General features: G+C 45.6%; 1 protein-coding gene across 2 annotated transcripts; it reads right to left on the reverse strand.

Moving 5' to 3' along the window:
• Positions 1 to 225: 225 nt before the first annotated feature.
• CYP21A2 (cytochrome P450 family 21 subfamily A member 2) lies at positions 226 to 25,359 on the reverse strand. 2 transcript variants are annotated; one of them, XM_034413116.2, is made up of 10 exons: positions 25,191 to 25,359; positions 18,620 to 18,709; positions 17,350 to 17,504; positions 16,604 to 16,699; positions 16,416 to 16,517; positions 13,743 to 13,829; positions 12,784 to 12,987; positions 9,645 to 9,814; positions 7,770 to 7,873; positions 226 to 2,571 (listed from the first exon to the last, which is right to left on the reverse strand). In XM_034413116.2, exons 2-10 carry the CDS (start codon positions 18,663 to 18,665, stop codon positions 2,306 to 2,308), a joined length of 1,230 nt encoding a protein of 409 aa, XP_034269007.2. In that variant the 5' UTR covers positions 18,666 to 18,709; positions 25,191 to 25,359; the 3' UTR covers positions 226 to 2,305. The 2 variants fall into 2 exon arrangements, with proteins under 2 accessions (XP_034269007.2, XP_034269006.2); XM_034413115.2 differs by lacking the exon at positions 25,191 to 25,359 and adding an exon at positions 20,734 to 21,306.
• Between the last annotated feature and the right edge of the window lie 911 nt (positions 25,360 to 26,270).

The raw sequence follows: 26,270 nt of genomic DNA on the forward strand, positions 1-26,270 counted from the left end.
TTTGTGGGTTGGACTACATCCATCCAGAATAAAGAGAAATATGGGCGATAACAGCTGAAGAAAATCTGAGGTGAATATTCTGGCTATAATCAAAGAGAGACAAATGCAATCCAGATGTGGGAATGACTTCCCAATTTGATCTTTTAAACATTTTGTCCATTTCTTGAACCTCTTTAGTGAACGAGACAGACTTCCTTGGAAAGATTAAAAGATCAAAATGAGGCATTAGGAGCATACTTTTTAATGATTAATTTACTAATAAGATAGTACAAACAACAGACTTCAAAGGCCCAAAGGCCCAGATTTGTTTAAAAGCAGAATGCCAATTGTCCTGATTGTACTGATAGTAGAGAATGTTTATAGTTCAGGATTGAACTGTGGGGTTCTTGGTGCTTTCTGAGCTTGGTTGTTTTCTTGCAGCGGTTTCATTACCAAATTAGGTAACATCAACTAGCATTGATTACTTAGTTTAGATTACTTAGTTTAGATTACCTAGTAGATTACCTAGTTTGCTAATGAAACATCTGCAAGAAAACAATCAAGCTCAAAGAGCACCAAGGATCCCAGAGTCCTGATTGCACCCAGACAGTGCTAGGATTATAACTTGCAAAATGGGACAGGGGGAGATGCTAATAAAATCCCAATTTCCTGATTTTTCCCTTTCTCAAATAGTTTTAGCTAATCAGACTTCCCCGGAGTCTTCCCAAACTACTAATTACATCACTGAGTGTTCTTTTTCTTCGCTGGAAATGTGGAAATGTTACGGTTGGTCCCATAACCAGATGTTTAGACTGGATTTGGCATTCTTATCCACCTATCAAGACCTATCACAGGTCTTTGGGAAGGAATCAATAGGTGGATTAAAAAGCCAAATTGAGTCTAAACATCGGGCTGACTATGCAACCAACCGCAATTCCACTGCCATCTGATCACGAAGCACAATTGAAGACGAATGTTAAAGGGACGATCTCCAAGACAGAAATGCAAGCCTGGCTCCAGGACAGAAAACTTGGAGAGGAGACCATGGGTTCTGAAGGGAGAGTTTGACCTGTATAAAGTATAATATGTGACTCAAGCAAGACCTTTAATCTGTCCAATGTCCTCCACAAGCCCAGCTTCACATGGCTCTTCCAGCACCTTTTTGGGCTAACATTTGTGACTTGGGCAAATGCTTTTGTTTGAACTCGGTAAAGATGAGGCAAGCAGATTTGTTGATTTGGTTCAACACAATGTGGGAGCAAAGTTGTGCTCCTCTGGGATTGTGATATTCTTCAGGACAAGCTACTTGATATTAGAAGCAGGTGGAAGAGTTCACAAGAAGGGTTTTTTTTCTTCTTCTTTTCTTCTTCTTGCAGGACATTAAGGGAACGTTGAAGGGAACGTCTTTTACAACTTGAGGGAGGGCAGGAAATTTGCACAAATTGGGTGGGAGGGAAAGGCAAGCTGTAAAGTATTGTTTCTTTATAAGGGGGGGGGAATAAAACTCTTCTATAAAAGAAGTGCTTGGGAAAAAATGTTATTTTTAGATCATGGGGGAAATATGTTTAAAATAAAAGTCAAATATTAAAAAAGAAAGAGGAGTAGTGACGTTCTTCAAAATTTGGTTTGGTTTCTCTCTTTTTTTTGACACATAGTCTGGTGGAAAACAGCTTAGAATTGGTAGTAGCTTTACAACTGAATACAGTGCTTGCTCTTTAGATTCTCATTGAAGGGGGTTAGTGCAGGGGTGGGCTGCTGGGGATTTGCAGAGGTTCGGGAGAACCTCTAGCTAAGATTCTGTGCAGTTCAGAGAACCCTAATTGTCACAGAGGGTGGAACACCCAAGACAAACCCTCTTTCTGCGAATGGGCCGTGTCGAAGGGTCTGGGACGAAGAGGCCGGTGGCCCATTCCCCACGGCAGATGACTGTAGGCGTACCAGCTGAGGAGATAAGTCGGGGGAGAATCGCCTGAGGAGAAATGAAAAGTCAGAACTAAAAGTCCTAGACCCAAGGGAGGAGGAGTAAGGATCTTGATGGCAGTAGCAGAAGGGTGCCTCTTTGAGTGTTTTCAGGAAGTAGGAGTTTCTAGAATTAATGTTTCTAGCTCTTTGAAATAACAAAGCAAGTTCTCCATGAAGAATATAGAGTCTGATAAGAACTGGTTCAAACCTGCCAAGGACAAGGATTGCACATACTGGCAAACTCATTATAATCGTGTGGGAAACAGGCCTCCATAATACAACAGTGAGCATTAACAACATCATACTAACAAAAAGCAGGTGGATGATTTCCGTTTCCCGTCCAGCAGGAAGGGCAGGAAAGGCTTCATTTTTTGGGCTTTGGGATCCTCGGCCGAGGTACCAGCCGCACCAGGAAGGGCTTGCAATGAATAAGGAATCGAAATGATCCCCTGAGGTCAGGAAGGCATCCGGCTGACGCAGGCAAGAGTTGGAAGTCTCGCAGGATGGAAGCAAGGAAGAGGAACGACTCCATGCGGGCTAAGGCTTCCCCCAGGCATACCCGCGCCCCACAGCTGAATGGCACCAGATTCCGTCGGGCCTCAATAGAGGCTTCACCCTCCAGGAATCTCTCTGGATAGAAGAAAAAGACCCATCAGATTAACAAGGACAGCCAATTTGGTCTAGTAGTGAAGGCCCCAGACTGGAAATCAGGAGATTGCGAGTTCTTAATACAGCTTTTAGGTATGAAAACTGACCGGACGACTTTAAATCTGTCACTCTATCTCTAAGCCCAACCCACTTTACAGAGTTGTTGTGTGGAAAATAAGAGGAGGAAGGAATACTGAATGTGTTCACCAGCTTGAGTGATGTATAAAAATAATACAGGCAGGCTAAAATAAAATAAATAACAGGAAGGAAAAAAATTCCTTCTCCATATCAGGTTGGCCTGATACGCCAGTTGCGTCCCTTTCAGGATCGAGACTCCCTACGCACGGTCACTCAGGCACTCGTCACTCCCGCCTGGACTACTGCAATGCTCTCTACATGGGGCTCCCCTTGGAGTGCACCCGGAGGCTCCAGCTGGTCCAGAATGCGGCCGCGCGGGGGATTATAGGAGCGATGGGGCGCTCCCATATGACACCTCTCCTACGCGAGCTGCACTGGCTCCCGGTGGTCTTCCGGGTGCGCTTCAAGGTGTTGGTGACCACCTTTAAAGCACTCCATGGTTTAGGGCCGGGGTATCTACGAGACTGCCTTCTGCTGCAAATAGCCTCCCACCGGCCAGGACGCTCACACAGACAGGGCCTCCTCAGGGTGCCGTCCGCCAGACAATGTCAGCTGGCAACCCCCAGGGGGAGAGCCTTCTCTGTGGTGGCACCCGCCCTCTGGAATGACCTCCCCCTAGAGATACGCACAATACCAGACCTCCAGACTTTTCGTTGGGCCCTGAAAACTCATTTATTTCACCTAGCCGGGCTGGCTTGATCCCATCCGTTTCGGTTTTAATTTGAAATTGGTTTTAATTGGGTTGTTTTAAATTCTGAGCCGAAATTATTTAATTACCTTTTAAACTGTTTTTTAAATTTTTTATGCTCTGTTTTATCTTGGCTGTTCACCACCCTGAGTCCTGCTGGAGAAGGGCGGTATACAAATCAAATCAAATAAATAAAAATAAATAAATAAAATATCTTTTAAAAGTTTTAATATTTGGGAAACACTGGGTTAGAGGCTTGGGTGGGGATAGATAGATAGATAGATAGATAGATAGATAGATAGATAGATAGATAGATAGATAGATAGATAAACAAGCAGGCAAACAAGCAAGCAAGCCAGAAATAAACCGTGCTTTCCATTCACACACACACACGCACCCCACACACAAATGTTTAGCTGAAATCAATAGATTAATATAAAATCTTAGCTTCAAGCAACTTGGGACTTTATTCAGGTAGCCTCGTTAGGTAAAGTCAAAGGAGTCCCTGTGGATTTTACTCTGCTAGTCATTGCTGTCTATAGGGAGCAGCTCTCATCTCTGTTTCAAGGCCATTGAGCCAGCGCTGTCTGAAGACATTTCCGTCTTCATGTGGCCAACATGATATCAAGGATCACTGTTACCTTCTCATTGAAGTGGTACCTATTTATCTACTTGCATTTGCATGCTTTCAAACTGCTAGGTTTGGCAGGAGCTTGGACGAGGACCGGAGCTCATCCTGTCTTGTGGCACTTGGGTCTCGAACATGGGCTGCCAGCTTTCCAGTCAACAAGTCTAAGGTCTTACCCACTGAGCCAACAGTGCCGCCCCTTTTTTTTTCTCGCTTGGTCAAAAATAAATCACATACATATACGGCTTAGTATGATGGTTAACCCCAACTTTTCTTTCTTTAATTTGTCTCTCAACATTTGCACATCTAAAACATCATAAAATTCACATTTTCTTCCCCAAGCTATCTCTCTTTCTCTATAGTTGCCCTAAGTTAGGGTTTTCTGAAACATACTTTACTGATTAGTGCACAATAAGCTGCGCTGACACAACACACTAAACCGGTGTTTCTCAACCTTGGCAACTTTAAGTCAGGAGGTCTTCAACATGCTTACCTTCTGCGCATGCCCAAGATGGTGGTGCCCGCTGGGACCGCGATTTGAGGATGGGGTGCCAACCTACCTTCTGGGTCCTTTGGGGTCGTTTTGAAGAGCTATGACCCCCAGGACCGGTCAGGGGAGCTCTCTGCCAGCACGGAGAGGGGTTTTTTTTCCTCTGTGACTGAGCAGAGAAGACAGCGCGATGTCGGGAGCGACGGGCTGATCAGCTGGGCATCGGCAGCGTTTTCCAAAGCCACAGGCCATCCAAGCATTGGGGCGCCACAGCGCGACAAATTTTCAAGCCCGGGGGGGGTTGCCCGAAGAGTTACAAGACATGCCGGGCACCCCTGAAGATCTCTGGGGCATCGCCAGGCTTTTTTAGTGTTGACAATGGCGCAGCGGTGATGGCAATGGCGGTGGAGGCTGCCTGGTGGTCAGAGAGCGCTGGCGACCCCCCCCCTTGGAGTTGGAGTTTAGGAGTTAGTGCGGGCAATGAACCAACGAGAACTAATTAAGATCGGGAGACCTGCAACCATGGTTGGGGCGAAAAGGACCTGGTGTGACTTTTTCCCAGGCCTTGGGTGGCCTCAAACTGTGGTTGTGCGGGGGTTGGGGACTTGAGACAACTGCCCCACTTCCGCCCCACTTTTCTCTCCTCCAGTGCTCCCTTTTAAGACTGGGCCCACTCGGACCAACTTTTAGCCTGTGGGACTCACTTTCGCTATGTTTTCACTACCATCTGAACCCCCTGACTGTGGAGAGGGCTATGGAAAATGGAGGTCGGTTCATGGCTGCATCCCCTCGGCTAAGGGGGCTGGACACCAGTTGGCCACCGTGAGAGGGTGGCTTGGTCTCGGGGCCTCCTGAGGGCTGAATCGGGATGTGTTCACACATAAGCACTTTACCAGCGGTGGGGACCCGACCATCGGACCAACCGCCGTGAGAGGGCAGTTTTTGGACCTGATCCCTGGACGCTGTTTGGATGTACTGGTTCTATTACTGCCACCTCACCACAAGAGGGGGCGGACCAGCTGACCTAATCACCGTGAGAGGGTGGTTGGATCGATTTTCCCCCTTGGATTGTGGTCGTTATGGATTTGGACTGTGTCCTCTGTTGTGAGGGGACAGTGGACTTTAGGGTGACCCGCTCCCTGCTTCACCAGGAAGCGTGGGAAGACCCCTTGGAGGGAAGAGCCGAGGATTTTGTTCAGTATCTGCATGACAAAATCACTCAGATTTGGGAAGGTCTGGACTCTGACTGGGTAGATCCAGCGAGAGTGACGGAGGCACATCTTGAGACTGTTATCTGGGATGAATTTGATCCTGTGACCCCAGATGACGTGGACAGGATTCTGGGTAGATTGAACGCGACCACATGTTAGTGCTGGCTTCCCGGGAGGTGACACGAGGCTGGCTCCAGGGGATTATAAATGCTTCATTGGGTGAGGGTGTCTTCCCCGCTGCCCTTAAGGAGGCGGTGGTGAGGCCCCTCCTCAAGAAGCCTTCCCTGGACCCGGCAATATTGGCTAATTATCGTCCAATCTCCAACCTTCGTTTTGTGGTGAAGGTTGTTGAGAGTGTGGTTGCGGGACAGTTTCCCCAGTACCTGGATGAAGCGTCGTATCTGGATCCGTTCCAGTTGGGTTTCAGGCCTGGGTACAGCACGGAAACGGCATTGGTCGCGTTGGTTGATGATCTCTGGAGGGCTCGGGACAGGGGTTGCTCCTCTGTCCTGGTCCTGTTAGATCTCTCAGCGGCTTTTGATACCATCGACCATGGTATCATGCTGCACCGGTTGGAAGAGTTGGGGGTGGGAGGCACAGTACTAAGGTGGTTCTCCTCCTTTCTCTCTGACCGGTCGCAGTCTGTGTTGACAGGGGGGCAGAGGTCGACCCCGAGGCCCCTCATATGTGGGGTGCCGCAGGGATCAGTCCTCTCGCCCCTTTTGTTCAACATTTATGTAAAGCCGCTGGGCGAGATCATCCGTGCTTTTGGGGTGAAGTACCATTAGTAGCGGATGACACCCAGCTGTACATCTCCACCCCGGACCACCCCAATGATGCCCTTGAAGTGATGTCCCAGTGCCTGGAGGCCGTACGGATCTGGATGGGGAGGAACAGGCTCAGGCTCAACCCATCCAAGACCGAGTGGCTGTGGTTTCCGACGCCCCGATATAATCAGCTGGTGCCATCGCTGATTATTGGGGGCGAATCATTGGCCCCCACGGAGAGGGCGTGCAACTTGGGTGTCCTCCTGGATTCACGGCTGTTTTTAGAAGAGCATGTGACGGCCGTGACCGGGAGGATTTTTCATCAGGTTCGCCTGATCCGCCAGTTGCGTCCCTATCTAGATCGGGACTCCCTACACACAGTCACTCATGCCCTCGTTACCTCTTGTCTGGACTATTGCAACACTCTCTACATGGGGCTCCCCTTGAGGTGCACTCGGAGGCTCCAACTGGCGCAGAGTGCGGCCGCGCGGGTGGTGATGGGAGCGACATGGAGTTCCCATGTAACACCTCTCCTGCGCGAGCTGCACTGGCTCCCGGTGATCTTCCGAGTGCGCTTCAAGGTTCTGGTTATCACCTTTAAAGCGCTCCATGGCTTAGGACCTGGTTATTTATGGGACCGCCTGCTACCACCAATAGCCTCCCACCGGCCAGTACGCTCCCATAGAGAGGGGCTCCTCCAGGTGCCGTCGGCCAAACAATGTCGGCTGTCGGCCCCTAGGGGAAAGCCTTCTCTGTGGGGGCACCTACGATCTGGAACGAGCTCCCCCTGGAGATACGTAGGATCCCGGATCTGCGCACCTTCCGCCGCGCGCTTAAGACTTTTCTATTTCATCAAGCTGGCCTGGCCTAAATCTTCCCCCTTTTTAAATGTGGAAATTTTAAATTTGTTTTAATTATAGGGTCATGGGTAAAGCGTTTTAAATTGGGGAGCCATTTTGGATTTAATTCTGTTTTAAACGTATTTTAATGTTTAGATTGTATGTTTTTAATCTTGGCTGTTCACCGCCCCGAGTCCTTCGGGAGAGGGGGCAGTATACAAATTTAATAAATAAATAAAATAAATAAATAAATGCTGGCTGGGGAATTCTGGGAAAGTCCATCTGTCTTAAAATTGCCAAGGTTGAGAAATACTCCACTAAGCCAAAGCCAAGCAAACTTTATTGTGGCTTTGTGTGATGTACGAACACTCTCTCCCTCCCTCCCTCCCTCCCTCCCTCCCTCCCTCCCATAAGAATACCTGGCCTAAACTCCACAGGACGGTGCCACTTGGTTGCATCGTGATGGGCCCCATAGAGGTTGGGAATGACCGTCGTGCCCTTAGGGATGGAGAAACCAGACAGACTTGGGAGAGGGGATGAGAAGGAGAGGAAAAAGAAGACAACAATTATATCAACAAGGCTTCAGCAATATAATTTGTTCCTCTTGCTTATCCTGAGACTGTGGATCTCATGGGCATCCGAAAACATCACAGACCCAGTTTGGTCTAGAATAGAATAAAATAGAATTCTTTATTGGCCAAGTGTGATTGGACACACAAGGAATTTGTCTTAGGTGTATACGGTCTCAGTGTACATAAGGAGAATAAAATACATTCATCAAGAATATAAAGATACAACACTTAATGTTTATTTATTTATTATTATTTTTATTTATTTCCTAGTATGATTTGATAGCTTATTAGTAACCTTGACTATCACTAAGTGTTGTATCTTTTTATTCTTGATAAATGTATTTTATTCTCCTTATGTACACTGAGAGCATATACACCTAAGACAAATTCCTTGTGTGTCCAATCACACTTGGCCAATAAAGAATTCTATTCTACTTCACTGCCTATCAGGGAAGTTCTCAATTTCTGATGTCTCCCAATGCCAACTTCTTCCCTTTTTTCCAGAATAAAGTGGCCCCACCCCCTTCTTCATTTTTCGCTAAACATATTATCTATTGTTAAAGACTCTCCTTCCCTCACATCATGTGAAAGTTTATTTGGCAACTATCTGAAATTTGGAGAGACCTGGCCGAGTCAGACACGACTGAATGGATAACATCTTCATCATCATCATGACCAGTACTCACACCAGTAGTGGGATTCAAAAATTTGAAGGTTACTACAAAATCCCCATTTCCTCCCGATCAGCTGGGACTCGGGAGGCAGAGAATAGATTGGGGCGGGGCCAATCAGAGGTGGTATTTACCAGTTCTCTGAACTACTCAAAATTTCCTCTACTGGTTCTCCAGAACTGGTCAGAACCTGCTGAAACCCACCTCTGACTCACACTTACAGTCAAAGGCATCAAGCTTGTGGCATTCCCCAGGTCACATGATCCAAATTCTGGTACAGGGCTGTAAAGCACTATAAAGTGGTATATAAGTCTAAGTGCTATTGCTAATACTACTTAACAATGGTTGCAAGTACCAGTCATAAGCCCTGTTTTTTTCAGTGCTGTTTTTTCTGCACTGTTGTAACTTCAGATGGTTACTAAATGGATGGTTGTAAATCAAGAACCACCTGTACCTAGGTCAGGGGTGTCAAACTCAAGGCCCATGGGCTGCATCCGACCTGTGGGATGCTTAGATCTGGCCCACGGGGCCACTCTGGAAACAGTGAAGGACCGGCCCATGGTGCCTCTGCCAGCGAAAACGATCTCTGTTTTCAGCTGGGACGGCTTCCTGCAACCCTCTGCCAGCAAAAACAGAGATCGGGAGGGCTGTGTGCACACCCCAGTTCCTGGAGGTCAAACACAGCCCTGATGTGACCCTCAACTCCCTCGAGTTTGACACCCCTGACTTAGATACAATAATTTTTTTTTGAAGCCTCTGAGCTGTGCTCAGACCTGTTTCGCTTATACTTTCTCGCTTTCCCCTCATTCTGGCTAAAAGCACTCAAGGTTTTTAAGTTAAAAAAAAAAAAGAACTTGATGCCACAAGCTTGATGCCTTTGACTGTTTGGTGCCAAGGAGGGTCATGGATGTTCAGAAGGCAGAGACCTGTGTAGAAAGAGCACCTGGTAGAATGTAAGAGGAGAATGTAGGGGAGAGGTGGGGAGAAGCTGGATCCCCTTCCTCAAGGACAGATTTAGAGGGAAGGGGAAATGTCTCTTGAAACCTGTTACCTGGTATTACGGATGGTCATGTGGGGCAGAGCCAGGGGTGCTGATGGACGCAGGCGCAAAGTCTCCAAGATGGTGGCTCGGAGGTAAGGCAGTTGCTCCTGATCGCTGTAGGTCGGATCACGGTGGAATCCGATGACAGTGGTTAACTCTTGGTGGATCTGCTCCTGAATCTGGAATGGCAGAGAAAGAAGACAAAAACATGGTGGGAAGTAAGAAGACACTACAGGCCGCCCTCGTTAAATGACCATTTGTTCGTAATTTATGACAGTGTTGAAGTTACAATCTTTGCAACAACAACAACACCCCCGTCCAGTGGTGGGTTGCCCCTGGTTTGCACCGGTTCACAAGAATCTGTAGTAAAACCAGCGGGAGGCTCCACCCACTGACCCAGACGTCATCATAGATTGACGTCATAGCTTGGCTGTCTCAGGAATTCTGGGAGTTGAAGTCCACAGGTTGTAAAAGAGCCACAATTGCCCACCTCTGACATAGGTGATCTGCACATGCACAGAAGAGCGCACAGGCGCGATGCGAACCGGTAGTAAAGGTAAGTAGAACCCACCCCGGCCCCCGTCATATGATCAAAGTTCAGATGCTTGGCAGCTCACCCACATTTACAACGGCAGTGTGTGCTTCAGCTCCCCACTACAAACCGGCTTATCTCCTCCCCCAATCCTGCCCTTTTGACCACCTGCTCTCCATCCCCTACCTCCTTGCTACTCTGTGCTCACCACCCCTGCCTCCCCACCTGAGCTTCACCATCTGGTGGCACAGTGGTTAAAGTTCAGTATTGCAGGCTAACTCTGCCCTCAGCCTGGAGTTCAATCCTGATGGGCTCAAGGTTGACTCAGCCTTCCATCCTTCCGAGGTCGGTAAAATGAGGATCCAGATTGTTGGGTGTGAATATGATGACATTGTAAACCGCCCTAGAAAGTGCTGTAAAGCACTAGGGGGCTATATATAAAACTCTAAGTGAATTTGCTATTGCTATCTTCTTCCACCCACTGCTGACAAAGGACATCTGACCTGACCTTTCGCAAGGTCCTTGAGTAGTACAGTGGTTTAAGGCACCCTGTTATTAAGCTGGTTATTAAGACCAGCTGCCTGCAATTACTGCAGGGTTCGAATCTCGCCAAGGCTCAAGGTCGACTCAGCCTTCCATCCTTTCAAAGGTAGGTGAAATGAGGACCCAGTTTGTGGGGGCAGTAAGCTGACTTTGCATAAATATATAAAAAGGATGAAGGCTATTGCTGAGCACATTGTAAGCCGCCCTGAGTCTCCGGAGAAGGGCGGCATATAAATCAAATTAAACAAAAAAAAAAAGGCACCTGTCGGTCATGTGAGGCCTTTCTGAAGCAACCCCAAGGCCATCCTGAGACCGCAGCTGTCTCAAAATAGGGCAGTTTGGGCACAACTTATCAGCAGTGGGAAGAAGATAGCAAAGACCCACTGAGAACAGATGAGCCTTTGTGGAGCAGGAATTGAAATACTCCCCCGGCACCAGTGGTACCAAGGGCAAAATAGAAGCAGCCCGAGACAGCTGACAGATAGTTCTTGACTTAACAACCACAATTGAGCCCAACATTTATTTTGCTTAGCAAGAAGTTGTAATAAAGCTTTGGAGAGGTTGACATTTGCAGGAAGACCTCCGTTTATGAAGAGTGATATACAGGTAGGCCTCGACTTATGACCCCCAACTGAGCCCAAAATGTCTGTTCTTAAGTGAGACCGTTGATAGGTGAATTTTGCCCCATTTTATGACCTTTCTTGCCGTAGCTATTAAGTGAATCACTGCAGTTGTTAAGTTATAACATAGTTTGTAAGTGAATCTGGCTTCCCCCTCGACTTTGCTTGTGACAAGGTCTCAAAAGGGGCACCGCAACTCTCATAAATACATGCCAGTTGCCAAGCGTCTGAATTTTGATCACGGGAATGCTTCAACAGTCCTAAGGGTGAAAAACAGTCATAAATCACTTTTTTTCCAGTGCCGTTGAACAGTAACCTCGAATGAATGGTTGTAAGTCAAGAACTATCTGTAATGGTAAGTGAGAAAGACCTTGAGAGACAGGACAAAGAAATACTGCCTAGGGCAGGGGTGTCAAACTCGATTTCATTGTGGGACAGGGTTGTGTTTGACATTGGGGGGCTCAGGGGGGCGTGGCCATGGTGGGTGTGGCCAGCTCAATGTCACTCATGTCTGCCAGCAAAAATGAGCTCCTTGAGCTCCATTTTCAGCTGCGATGGCCTTCTGCAACCCTCTGCCAGTGAAAACGGAGTTGGGAGTGCTGCCAGCAGCCCTCACGAGCTCCGTTTTTGGCTGTGATGGCCTCCTGCAACCCTCTGCCAGTGAAAACGGAGCTCGGAAGGGCTGCATGCAGCCCTCCGTTTTCACTCTGTTTTCACTGGCAGAGGCACCATGGGCCAGTCCTTCGCTGTTTCCAGGATGGCCCCGTGGGTGAGATCTAAGTACCCCACGGGATGGATCCAGCACCTGGGCCTTGAGTTTGACACCCCTGGCCTAGGGAATGGTCAGATAGAAGAGAGCATAGTCTGCATAATGGGTACGAAAGTGGCTCAGAAGTATTCATCTTTATCTTCTCAGGCTGTAAAGGAGATGGCGGGAGATTTGTACTTTGAGACTTGCAAGATTCACCTAAAACAACCAAGTGAGATTTGATTAACGATCACAACCAAGACTGTCAAAAAACTATCATTGCTAAGCAGTGTGGCCACATGATGTCTCACTGAATGATCTCATTGCTTAGTGGCAGTTTTGCTGATCCCAATTATGGTCATTAAATGAGAACTACCTCTCCATTCAACAAAGTTTGACTTTCAGGTACAGGCAAGCTATGCCCCCCGCCTTTTTTTTTCTAGGACTCCAACTCCCATTAGCGCCACCATCAAATGGTGAGGAACAATGTAGAGAGATGTAGCCCAACAACTGGAAGGCCACAGCTTCCCCGGTCAAGGCCTACAACTTTGGTCCCAGGACCGCTGCATGGAGAAATCAAGAGAGATTAGAAGCAGGAGGAGATCTTTGACTGAAAGGTAAACCTTGCCCCACCCAAAAGAGGGAACCTACTTTGATTTAGAGGACCATGCTTCCCGCCACCCACCAACAAACCGTTCATCCTACCTCAGGACGATGCACCAGGAAGGCAATAGCCCAAGTGAGCAGGGTTGCTGTGGTCTCCGTGCCTCCAATAAGCAGGTCAACAATGGCCATGTGGACATGATCCAACAAGAGGCCAGTCTCCCCCCATTTTTCAGTGCCATAGTCACGCAGAAGCTGCAGCATGTCATCCAGCATGTCCTGGATCTCTGAAGGGCTACGTGACTCCTAAAAAAGAGTGGAGGATGTGCAATCAATCAATCAATCAATCAATCAAGACAAGCTCTTTTAATCCATCTATTCATCCCATCAGTGAACAATCAACTGCTCAGGGCCCAGTCCCAATAATTCTGGCCTCGTTGATAAAAAGAGTTTCTCTCCAGTAACTTTTGACGAGATATGCTTCCTCATCTCTGTGATAAGCACTGGCCCATTTTTAGCATGGTGGTAGAACTGGAAGATCTCATCATTCCTGCTCTTAAATTAATAGATTATTCTTCTTCTTGTGTCATCCTCTTGTCTGTGAGCCTCCATGAAAAAAGGGTAACCTTATACAAGTTGTCCTCAACTTACAACCATAAAAGAGACCAGAAAATTTGTCATTACACAGTGGGTCGTTCGGCGACCACACACAATTTTACAACTTTTTCTGCCACCGTTGTTAAACGAATAGTCACTGTTGTTAAATGAGACATTATGTGACTGCAACTTGTGACTTCCTGCCGGCTTTCCCATTGATTTTGCTTTCCATCTGGGAAGGTCACCAACGGTGATCGCGTGACGGCAGGATGCTGCAAGCATCGTAAATGTGTGGCAGTTGCCAAGCACCTGAATCGAGATTGTGTCATGGTCATGAGGACGGGGGGGGGGGGGAGTCACTTTTTAAAATGCCATTGCAACTTTGAACAGTTGCTAAATGAATGGTTGTAAGTCGAGGATTACCTGTATAGCCCTAATGTAGTAGCCATTCTCCACATTCTCACCTGGTGTTTCTTCATCTGGCTTTGGATCAAGGCATCCCGGTTTTTGACACAGGAAAGCAGATGCTGCAAAGTGGGGTTGGGGACCACCTAGGGCACAGCAGAAGATCTGAATGGTTTTAGCACAAACACTCAGGACTCCCACATTTCTTCCTTGACCATTCCACTTTCACATTTTAAGAATATTGTATCTCCGTCAATACTCAAAGTAGTAAAAGAAGGAGGGGAGGGGAGCAGAGGGGAGGAGTGGGGAGGGCAGGGGAGAGCAGGGAAGGGGAGGGGAGAGCATGGAGCCTTGGAGCCTTGGTGGAGCAGCGGACTAAAGTACTGTTATAGTAGCACTTAGCTGCCAGCTGCCTGCAATTACTGCAAGTTCAAATCTCACCAGGCTCAAGGTTGACTCAGCCTTCCATCCTTCCGAGGTAGGTAAAATGAGGACCCGGATTCTGGGGACAATAAGCTGACTTTGTATAAAAAAGAACACCGCTGGGGGGGGGGGCAAAAGCCCTACTAAGCAGGTATATACAAAAGTATGAAGACTATTCTTAACGCATTGTAAGCCGCCCTGAGTCTCCGGAGAAGGGCGGCATATAAATTGAACCAATAAATAAATAATAAATAAATGGGAGAGGAGAGGAGGGCAGAGGAGAGGAATGGAGGGGAGGGGAGGGGTGGGGTGGGGTGGGAAGGGAAGGGCAGGGCAGGGGAGAGGAGAGGAGAGGAGAGGAGGGCAAGGGAGGACAGAGCAGGGCAGGGGAGAGAGGAAGTGAAGAAGGGAAAAGGAAGAGAAAGAGAAAGGAGGAGGAGGAGGAGGAGGGGGAGGAGTGAGGAAGACCCTTCTTCCCCAAATTTTCTGTGTGCAGAGAGCTGGGCTATTTTCCAACATTCAATGGTCGCTCATTGTCTTGCAGCAGTTGGAATGTGCATGAACTATCTATGACATTCTAGCAAGGCACATGATATATTAGCATTAGAAGTACAATCTAATAAGATATCCTTCCCAGTCTAGTTTCTTTCATATGTGATGGAAACTTATGAAACATTTAACTTTCTGCCGGCCCATGTTTGCTACAGATAATGGAAGTCTATGGTATCAAAAAGTAGAATGTTTATCTTGAAGAAAACCCCTATTCATCTGGGCACGCATGCATCCATTTAGACAGAGACAAAAATAGAAAGAGTAGATATCTGTCCTGATAATGTGTCAGAAAACTAAGGAGGCAAAACCTTGAACAACATCAGCAATCTACCATTTGTTGACTATCCCGAACATGTAGAGTTGAATGCGAATCTGTCCAAGGCCAGCCTAATACATCAATCCCCTCTTTCTCAACCTTGGCCACTTCATGTTGTTTGGACTTCAACTCTCAGATTTCCCCAGCCATCTCAAAGTGGCTGAGGTTGAAAAAGACTGTACTAAGCTCAATTAGACCAAGATTATTACTTGCAAATGTGAAAAAAAAACACCTGTGACCTTCCTATCTGTCTGTCAGTCACATCATCCATGGTGTTGTAGCCCGCCAGCGGCCTGCGCGGATCGTGGCTGATCCCGACGACGAGGAGGCTGATGTGGTGTCGCGCCAGCAGCCTGCGCAGCCAGCGCTCATGTCGGACAGCAAGGAGGCTGAAGAGGATGTGATGCCAGAGGCAGAGACTCAGCCAGGGCCTTCGGAACCTCCAGAGGCTCCTTCAAGTGGAGAGAGCGAAGTGGAGGAGCCTCTCCTCAATGCTCGAACACTCAGGGCTGCCAAAAGGCAGGAGTGGCTACTCAGGAGGAGGAGGTCTCCTCGAGAGTAAGGCTTGAGGATAATTGGCCACTTCCTTAGCCTATTTAAATCACACGCCATTAGTAAGTTTCTTGCTAGAAACAACTTGTAATTATCATCAGAGCATTTTTTGGAAAAGTCTTATCGTATCTTGCTTTCTGGGCTGGTTGCCAACCTTTGCCGGACTTTGGTTTATTCTTGCTACTTAATAAACTTGATAAGGACCGTTAGTGTGTGTCTATATCCTCGGGAATCCGGAGCTGGGGCAGAACACATGGTAAGGTCAATAAAGTACATAGTAGTTGTGACTTCATGATTATAACCTTTCCACTTTTTATATGTGGATATAAAAGTGGCAGGCCTTCCTTCATGTGCTTGGAGTGCCACCTTGACTTTTTTTGACTCTTTCCCAGGAAATGCTTAGATCTGGCTTAGATCTAAGATGTTGTATGTCAGCTTTAGATCTGCAAGTCTGACCTGAAATGCTACCGGTTTGCACCGGTTCGGGCAAACCGGAAGTGCTTAAAAACTACTGGTTCGGACGAACCAGTAGTTTAAAAAAAGCTACCAGTTCCTCTGAACCTGTATTTCCAACGATCAGCTGTGCCGCGCAATTTAAAATCGCTAGAAAGCAGGAAAACCTGATTTCTAGTGAATCTAAATCGCGCGGCACAGCTGTTTCCCCACCATCTCTGTTCTATTTACCTTCCCAACCCTCCTTTTTCCACGCGAAGCGCCTGTTTGGTATGTACTGTGCATGCATCCACATGCAGCGTGTGTTTGCTGCGCACTGTGCATGCATGCACTTGGCATGCATCACGCATGCACGGGCAGCAAACCGATGGTAAACCGGGGAAGATTTCACCACTGCCTGAAGGCACCTCAAAAAAGCCCTCTAGCCAGGTCTCACCCTAAAGATGGGAAGAAAATCAAGAATCTGGATGGAAGCAGAGCTCCAATTTTCAACCAGCTCGATCATGCAGTTATGCATTTCTTCGATGGTGGAAATGTCCTACGATGGAGGAAAAGACAGAGGTAGTTTGGAGAAGACAATCCATGGGAAAGCAGAGCAATTACACAGCAGGTCAGAAGACTCACCACTGCCCCAAATATCAAGTTGGAGATGACTGCACAAGCATGCAGAGAAAAGGCGTGTGCCACATCCACAGGTTGTCCATTGTAACTGTGGAAAACCTGTTGAAGCATCACAAGAGAGAAATATGCCTTAGATCAGGGGTCCACAACCTGTGGGCCACCACACACTAGTGGGCAGTGAGGGGTTTGCAACCGGGCTGAGGAAAAGGCCAGGGAGAGTGCGCATTGTCATGTGCGTGAGCAACAGGCAAGTGTGTGCGCCTGCGCTCCATTTAAGCGAGTGGCAGGTGATTGTCCATGCAGCTCACGCAAATGAAGCTGTGTGTGCTTATTGTCCACTTGTGAGGAACCATCCCACTCTCCCAACCCCACCCCTGCCGGGCCACAAAGCCCGGTCTACGCACAGCCCTCCTGAGCTCCATTTTTGCTGGCAGAGGCCCCATGGGCCAGTCCTTCATTATTTTCAGGGTGGCCCCGCAGGCCAGATCTAAGCACCCTATGAGCCGGATCAGGCCCATGGCCCTTGAGTTTGATACCCCTGTTGTAAAACAATTGGTTGCTAAACGAGGACTGCCTGCATAATTAAGGATGTTTGGTCACTGTAGGTATATTAGATGCAAAAAAATGAGAATGAATGATTTTTTACACCCTTTTCCCATTTTTTAAAAAATTAAAAAGTAGATTCTACACCAGCATCTTCAGCCTCAGTTTTCAGATGCATGGACTTCCTCTTTCCTTTTCAAGGTCACCTTGGAGAGATGTTGAGCCTGGTCCTGCACGATCTTCTCCATGTCTCCTCGCAAGCAACGCTGGAAGGCCACGTGGGCAAGTTTGCGTTGCAAGCGCCACGTCGGCGTGTAGTTCCCCAGCGAGAGGTCTTTGCCTCCCTTGGAAATCAAGTGGGCTGGAGAAGAGAGGTAGGAAGAAGAGGTTAGAAGTAGCCTTCAAGGAAAAGGATGTAGAGAAATGGGAAAAACTCTTCACTATGGCTACAGAAGGTAACAGGTTCCTAAAGCTTGGGGAAAAATCTGCTCTAAATCTCTGCTGATATTGATTGGGCATCCTCAAGCGATGGGGGTAAGAATAGTATGTTCTCCCCAAGATTGGATGGGGTGGGGGAGTGTGGTGGCCTAGTAGCTAAGATGCTGGGCTTGTGGACTTGAAGTTTGGCAGTTTGAGACTCAAGTACTACATGATGGGGTGAGTTCTCATTACTCATTAACTCAAGTGGCTAACGCACAGGTGTCAAACTCACTGCGTCATGTTGCCGTCATGTGATGTATCACAACTTTTTTCTTTTCTCAGAGCTAGGGTGAGCATGGCTTGGGTGTGACACATCTGGCCCGTGGGCCACCAGTTTGACACCCTTGGGCTAACGTCTCCAATACACCTTCCTTCTCTTCTTTTCCCCACAATAACCACCCTGTGAGGTGGGTTGCATTGAGACAGGTGAGTGCCAGGTCCAAGTCACCTACTGTTGTTTTATGACTAAGGCATGACTTGAACTCATCATCCCCTGCTTTCTAGCCCGGTCCCTTAATCACTAAATCAAACTGGCATTCATGGCTATTTGCAGCATGCCACAGTTATGTGACCACGATTTTTGACATTTTTTGCCAGCTTCTGGTGTTTGCTTTCAATTTCCAGCAAAAAACACCTATTGAAAAAAAAGAGTTCACTTAAAAACTGCTGCAAACAATGACCCTGTCGGGGTTCCAAGTAACACCACCAACAAAAGACCTATTTAATGACTGCCATGACTTACAATCATAATTCGGACTTCAATTACTGTTGTACGTCGAGAACTACCTTTGTGGTGTGAATTCAGCCATGGTGGCTTGTAAGCATGGTTTATGGCTTGGATGAATGCTGCAAAGTGCAGGTTTTTCCCCACAATCAAGCAAATCCTATTTCTGTGTGATCCTTCCTCTCACTGGAGTTAGCTAACAAAATGGCTCTCAAGCCATGATTTGATCTCAGTTCATTACCAGAATTACCAACAATCCAGAAAATCTTTACCCAGAAAGTTGTGAGGCCGTCCAGCGAAGTCAGACCATTTTCGCATCAAAGCCTCCCGAATTAATTCGGAGCTGTTCAGCACAACCACAACTGAGCAAGGGAAAGACAGAAAAAGAAGAGCAATTTAAAAAACAATATATTTTCAAAGGTAGTCCTCAAAACTCCCAAACATCAATTAGCTCAGTGCTAGAATGGACTTTTTCCATTAGTACAGGAAGTCCTCGATTTATAACAATTCATTCAAAGTTATAACGGCATTGAAAAAAGTGACTTATGACTATTTTTCACACGACCATTGCAGCATCCCAAGGATCACAAATATTAAAATTCAGAAGCTTGGCAAGTGGCATTTATTTATGATAGCTGCAGTGTCCCGGGGTCATGTGATCACTTTTTGCAACCTTCTGACAAGCAGAGTCAGTGGGGAAGCCAGTTAGCAACAGGAGAAAAGAAAAGAAAAGGAGAGAGAGAAAGAAGGAGAGAGGCAGAGGGAGAAGGGAGGCAGAGGGAGAAGGAAGGAAGGAAGGAAGGAAGGAAGGAAAAGCAAGAGAGAGAGAGAAAGAAAGAAAGAAAGAAAAGAAAAGAAAAGAAAAGAAAAGAAAAGAAAAGAAAAGAAAAGAAAAGAAAAGAAAAGAAAAGAAAAGAAAAGAAAGCCGGGAGGCAGGCAGGCACGCAGGGAGGAAGGAAGGAACGATAATGAATTTGCAAGTTATTAAAGTTCAAATCTAAATACAGAACTGGTTCTCACCAGAATCCACATTCCTCATGGAGAATTTGCTTCATTACTTTAAAGAACTAGTAATTTTAATCAAAAGCCTTGATAGTACAGTGGTCTACGCACCCTGTTATTAACACAGCTGCCTGCAATTTACTGCTGGTTCGAATCTCTCCAAGGCTCAAGGTTGACTCAGCCTTCCATCCTTTCTAAGGTAGGTGAAATGAGGACCCAGTTTGTGGGGGCAATAAGCTGACTTTGTATAAATATATACAAAAGTATGAAGGCTATTGCTTAACACATTGTAAGCCGCCCTGAGTCTCCGGAGAAGGGCGGCATATAAATCAAATTTAAAAAAAAAAAAAAAGTACTGCTAGTTATTGAAAACACAGCATCAAAGAGGCTTTCCTGCTCCCATTGAGATAAGAACTGTTGTATAGTAAAACAGGCCACCTCAGAACCCTGACTCCACATACTCTAAATAGCTCCAATGAAGGAACTAGTCAGTTATTCTTAGATTTTTAGGAAGTTTCTCTCCATGTTTAGGTGAAATCTGCTTCCTCACAATTTATCCCCTACCTTGCTTTCACACATCCGCAAAAAATTGTCACCCGTGTTTCCCTCTCTTTTCTTCTAAAGGTAACTTTTATCTTTAACTTCTATCTTCTAAGCTCTAAAGATAACTTCTAAAGCTGACAAAATGATTCTGGTGACAGCTCCAAGTCATCCAGTTCTTCATCCAGAGCAAAACTATTTATAATTTTTTTATATATTTCTATTTTTATTACATTATAAACCCCCATACTCGCTTTGGATAACGAGACAGGCATCCCCTAAATTTAATAAATAAATAAATATAAATTAAAAAAAGGAAACCAAGGGTTCACCACTCTGGAAAATTCTTATTTAAGGAACACGTGCTCCATCGCTAGAAGTTTTTAAGAAAAGATTGGACAACCATTTGTCTGAAATGGTACAGTTTCCTGCTTGAGCAGGGGGTTGGGCTAGAAGATCTCCAAGTGTCTCTATCCTAATCTGTCCAGCTCTAATCTGATTCTAACAAGGGGGAAAATATCTGGAAATCGTCATGTTTTCTAATTTAAAAGCCTGTTGTAAAACGGTGGACTGCAAAGACTTTAAAAACCTAAGAAGAAAACTAGGGGGGAAAAAATCGCAGAGAAGTTTGGAAAACAAACACTTCGGAAGCCCAAACAGCAACAAAAACAAAACAAAACAAAACAACAGCCTCAGGAACACGATGCCACTATTTTTTGGAAGGATAAAAACTCCACGAATACGTAGGTTTTAACTGAATTTCCCCAATGCCTCCCCATTTACCCCTAGCATCCCCCAAATCACAGTTCTCGCCCCCACCCCTCTGAACACACTCAAGAACTACCTTTCTTCCCACACCGGAGGCGGTAGATGGGTCCATAATGCTGGGCTAACTGGAGGAAGTGGACTGGCAGGTCGGCATGCAGCAAGTGGTGGAGATTCCCCACTAAGGGCCAAGGTGAAGGCCCCGGGAGCTCCCACGGTTGCTTCCTCCATCTCAGCCCCCCCTGAAACCACCACAGGAGGGCCACAGCCAGGATGGCCGAGACCAAGAGTCCAGCCCAGAGCATTATTAAATCAGCCAGGTGAGGCTCCTTGCATTTAAGGGCAAGCCTATTCAACGTGTGGGTAGGGGAGGAGGAGGAGGAGGAGGAGAGGAGAGACTGCCCCTCCTCAAAGCCACCCACCATCCTTCCTTAATCTACCTCTCCACAACCGCAGGGCAGGGCCCCCCCATATCTCTGCCAGAAAAATTGTGGTGTTTTTTTTTCTTCCCCTGACCTCATATAACTGTCAACATGGAGGCCCCATCCTTGAGATGGGACAGATTTATGGTTTGAGAACCTCTCTTTTCCCCTTGACTTGGCTGACAAGAAAGAATAACAGAGATGGAAGGGATCTTGGAGAACTTCTAGTCCAACCAGAGAATTTGTTTTGCGGAACCTCCGAAGGATAAGATCCATGTTGTCATAAAAGACTGGGTGTTCTTTTTCGCTATCCCCCTTCTTTTTCAAGATCTGTCCCTCCTCAAAATAAACACGAGCCCTGTGCAATGAACGGGCCTCCCCATTGCAAGCCAGGTTATTAAGATTAAACACATCCCTCTCCATTAGGCATACTGGCTGGACAGAGGGCAGATGGTAACGCAACTCATCTGGAAAAGTCCCAAAGGTGGTTTTTTTTTTTTTTCAAAAAGCAACTGGATTTTTGTTTTTCCTTGAAGAATTTCGCTTCTACATCCAAGAAACGTCTTCAAGAAAAAACAAAGTCCAGTTACCTTTTGAAAAAAAAGGACATCTGGGACAACCATGACTAAGAATCTCCAGAGATTTCTGGAAAAGAAACAGGTATTTGCACCCATTACATTTCTAGTATAGGTGGTCCTCAATTTACAACCACAATGGAGTTCAACATTTCTGGTGATGAGCAAAACACTTGTTGTTTAGCCCATTTTACGACCTTTCCTTGCACAGCTGTTAAGTGAATCACTGCAATTGTTAACTCAGCAACCCGTTTGTAAAGTTAATCTGGCATCCTCTAGTGGCAAGGAAGACATCTCTTGCCTATATAGGTAGTCCCCGAGTTACGACTACAATTGAGCCCAACATTTCTGTTGCTAACATTTATTAAGTGAGTTTTGCCTCATTTTTTTTTATTATTATTTTTTTTTAATTTGATTTATATGCCGCCCTTCTCCGGAGACTCACCTTTACCACCTTTCTTGCCACAGTTGTTAAGTGAACCACTGCAGTTGTTAGTAACATGGTTTTTAAGTGAATCTGGCTTCCACACTGATTTTGTGTGTCAGGTCACAAAAGATAGATCACATGATCCCGGACACTGCAACTGTTATAAATATGAGCCTGTTGCCAAGACTCTCAACTTGGATCACATGACCACTGTAACCATCATAAAAGTAAAAAACGGTCATAAAGCACTTTTTTCAGTACCACTGTAACTTTGAACAGACACTAAATGAATGGTTGTAAATCAAGGACTACCTGTAGAAGAGCTAAGACACATCAGCCAAGTGATGGGAATCCTTAGCTGTACTCCTCAACTTTTCCAATTGATTCCACTTGGTTTTCTATTTTATTTGTTTATGGTTTTTGATACTGATGGATGCATCCAGAATTTTGCCTTGTAACTTATCAGAAGTGAGGCAGTATTTCCACACTGTAATTTATTGCTTTGCAGAAATTCCCCCACATCGGGGGTGGAGAGGGGTTGGTGTCCAAGGTCCTTCTTGATGTCTCTGTTTAACTCTGTCCTTTCTGAGCCTTTTTTGCAGGGGTGGTATTCACTTACCGGTTCGCAAATGTGAGCATCTTCCGTGCATGCGCAGAGCGTCAAGAATGTGGATAAATGGGACGTGATTGCATCTGGGCGGGTTGGCGGAGCCTCCTGCAGCCGCCGCTACCGGTTTGCCCGAACCAGATAGAACCGGCTGAATACCACCACTGCTTTCTTGGCAGGTGGTGGTCCTCTCCCTAAACAATTCACTGGGAAAGGGAGGGCTGGACTGATCAATCAAATGTCTTTTAATAATAATAATAATGATGATGATGATAGATTTGGAAAGGACCTTGAAGATCTTCTAGTGACTAGTCTAATACCCTGCTCAGGCAGGAAACTCTATACCATTTCAGACAAATGGCTGTCTAATCTCTTCTTAAAAACCTCCGGTGGTGGAGCATCCACAAATTCTGGAGTCAAGTTGTTCCACTGGTTAATTGTTCTCAATGTTAGGAAATTTCTCCTTAGTTCTAGGCTGCTTCTCCCCTTGATTAGTTTCCATTTATTGTTTCTTGTCCTGCTTTCAGGTGCTTTGGAGAATAGGTTGACCCCCACTTCGCTCTGGCACTCCCCTAGATATTGGAAGACTGCTATCATGTCACCCCTAATCCTTCTTTTCATTAACTAGACATACCCAGTTCCTGCAACCATTCATGCTATAGCCTTCAGCCCCCTAACCATCTTTCTTGCACTTCTCTGCACGCTTTCTAGAGTTTCAACAACTTTTTAAAGCATATTTTTTAATCCTGCCACAGCCCAAACAGTCTCTCGGCAGCTTAGACAAAATAAATAATGCAATTTAAACATCCATGGTACTATCTCAATGGCTGACCCTTACAACAAAGAAAAAATACAATATGCATCTTCAGTGCAAACTACAAAAACGTCATAAAAGTGTAAAATAAAAATACAGATGTCAAACCAGATCATTGGAAGGTTGTCTGAAACATATTGGGCAGTTTTCAAAAATGTTGATTTCTTTAACTGCTATAGAAGATGACCAGGCTGAGCCCGAGAGAGGGGTCCAACTTGTCATAAGTCATGAATCCCTGCGTGCCCACAAGAGATCCAGGTTCAGCACACCTTGAATGCCTTTCTTATCCCCCACTCATTTCACTTGACCACTAATTGGTCAGATTCTTGCAGAGCTCAAACTTGCAATAAATCTTTATACTCATTTGAACTGCCTGAATCTCCAGTGCTTGACAATAGCAGAGCATAAGAAAATGGAACTTCAGGAACCACCAGCTAGTGGCAAAGGGTTCCATCTAGTTCCATCATCTAGTGGCAAAGTTATGACTACAAACTGAGTCCAAAATTTCTGTTGCTAAGTGAAACAGTTGTTAAGAATTTTGCCTCATTTTACAAACTTCCTTGCCACAGTTGTTATGCGAATCACCGCAGTTGCTAAGTTGGTAAGGCGATTGTTAAGTGAATCTGGTTTCCCCATTGACTTTGCTTGTCAGAAGATTGCAAAATGCAATCACATGACTCCGGGACACTGCAACTGGTCATAAATATGAGTGAGTTGACAACAAGTGTCTGAATTTTGATCATGTGACCGTGGGGAAAAAACAGTCATAAGTCACTTTTTTCAGTGTCCTTGTAACTTTGAACGGTCTCTAAATGAACTTTTGTAAGTCAAGGATTACCTGGACTTCATTTGATTTCCTTTTTTTCTACAATTCTCAGAAAACCAAATGAGATTTCTTACTCTAGCTTTGCTTCAGGTGGGAAAAGGAAAAAGTCAGTTATCAAGTTAATCCCCAAATGCACACTATGCAAAATTTTATATCTGAAAATACCTGATCCAATTGTGACGGTAAGTAAGGACTACTTATACGCATATTAGTGCAATAGGTTTGCCTTGCAGTGGTGGAAAGCTGCTTCCATCACTTGATTCCTCATTCTTTCACTCCAGAGGTCTCTCCTTAGTAACCTTTTTTTTTTCTTTTTTGCCATGATGTGGTCCTTCAAGGTAGACCACAAACTAGGAAACCAAAAATCCACTAGACCAATGTTACTTTTATTGTAAAGTTACATTATTACAGAATAACAGAGTTGGAAGGGACCTTGGAGGCCTTCTAGTCCAATCCCCTGCTCTGGCAGGAGACTGTCAAGGAGTTGTCCAAATGAAGACTGACACAAACTTGTAGTTTTATATAAATAAATACAGGTAGTTCTCGACTTACAACAGTTCCTTTAGTGACCGTTCAAAGTTACAAAGCACTGGAAAAAAAAGAGACCTGTGACCGTTTTTCACACTTACGACCATTGCAGCATCCTGAGAGTCATGGGATCAAAATTCAGATGCTTAGCAACTGGTTCGTTATTTATGACCGTTGCACTGTCCCTGGGTCATGTTGATCCCCTTTTGCGACCTTCTGACAAGCAAAGTTGATGGGGAAGCCAGGTTCACTTAACAACTGGGCTATTAACTTAACAACTGAATCGATTCACTCAACAACTGTGGCAAGGAAAGTCGTAAAATGGGGCAAAACTCACTTAACTAATTTCTCAGTTAGCAACCTCAATATTGAGCTCAACGATGGTGGTACGTCGAGGACCACCTGTATAGTTAACATTTATATTTGCAGCAGACAAGATAGTCAGGAACAGAGGAACATCCTGAGGTAAATCCAAACCGCATGCAGAGCACACAGCAGAAAAAGGCGGGAAAAAAGGAACCGCCCCCTTTACACCCACAGCAACCAATCATAATGCAGATTGCCTCATGCATGAGCCAGCATTCTCCAATCAATCAACTACGACTGTGTGTTCTGGCCCATTGTACATTTTACTGTTCCAACTATTAAATGAAATATTTTAACAGAGACCTTATGTTATTCTGGACAAACGGCTGCCTGAACTCTTTTTAAAAACCTCCAGTGATGGAGCATCCACAACTTCTGGAGACAAAGCTGTTCCACTCATTCATTGTTTCTCACTGACAGGAAATTTCTCCTTGTTTCTAGGTTGCTTCTCTCCTTGATTAGTTTCCATCCATCGCTTCTTGTCCTGCCCTCAGGTGCTTTGGAGAACAAGCCAACCTCCTCTTCTTTGTGGCAACCCCTCAAATATTGGAACATGACTATCATGTCACCCCTAGTCATAATAACAGAATCTTGTAATCTAAAGGCATCTCTTATATTTATGTATACTAGAGAAGAGCTTGTTTGAAGGGGGCTGTGTATGTTATATTTCTGTCCCAACTTGTGTTTCTTTTATCTAATTGTTGCTTTGGTCTTGGCTATTTCTCCTCTCTCTCTCAAAGCCATTTCATCACCCTTCCATATAGAATAGAATAGAATAGAATAGAATAGAATAGAATAGAATAGAATAGAATAGAATAGAATAGAATAGAATAGAATAGAATAGAATTCTTTATTGGTCAAGTGTGATTGGGCACACAAGGAATTTGTCTTTGGTGCACATGCTCTCAGTGTACATAAAAGAAAAGATACATTTGTCAAGAATCATAAGGTACAACACTTAATGATAGTCATAGGGTAAAGTAAAGGTAAAGGTTCCCCTCGCACATATGTGCTAGTCGTTCCCGACTCTAGGGGGCAGTGCTCATCTCGG

Source organism: Pantherophis guttatus, chromosome 2 (genome assembly GCF_059756535.1).
Source record: "Pantherophis guttatus breed Tessera chromosome 2, ASM5975653v1, whole genome shotgun sequence".
Lineage (NCBI taxonomy): Eukaryota > Metazoa > Chordata > Lepidosauria > Squamata > Colubridae > Pantherophis > Pantherophis guttatus.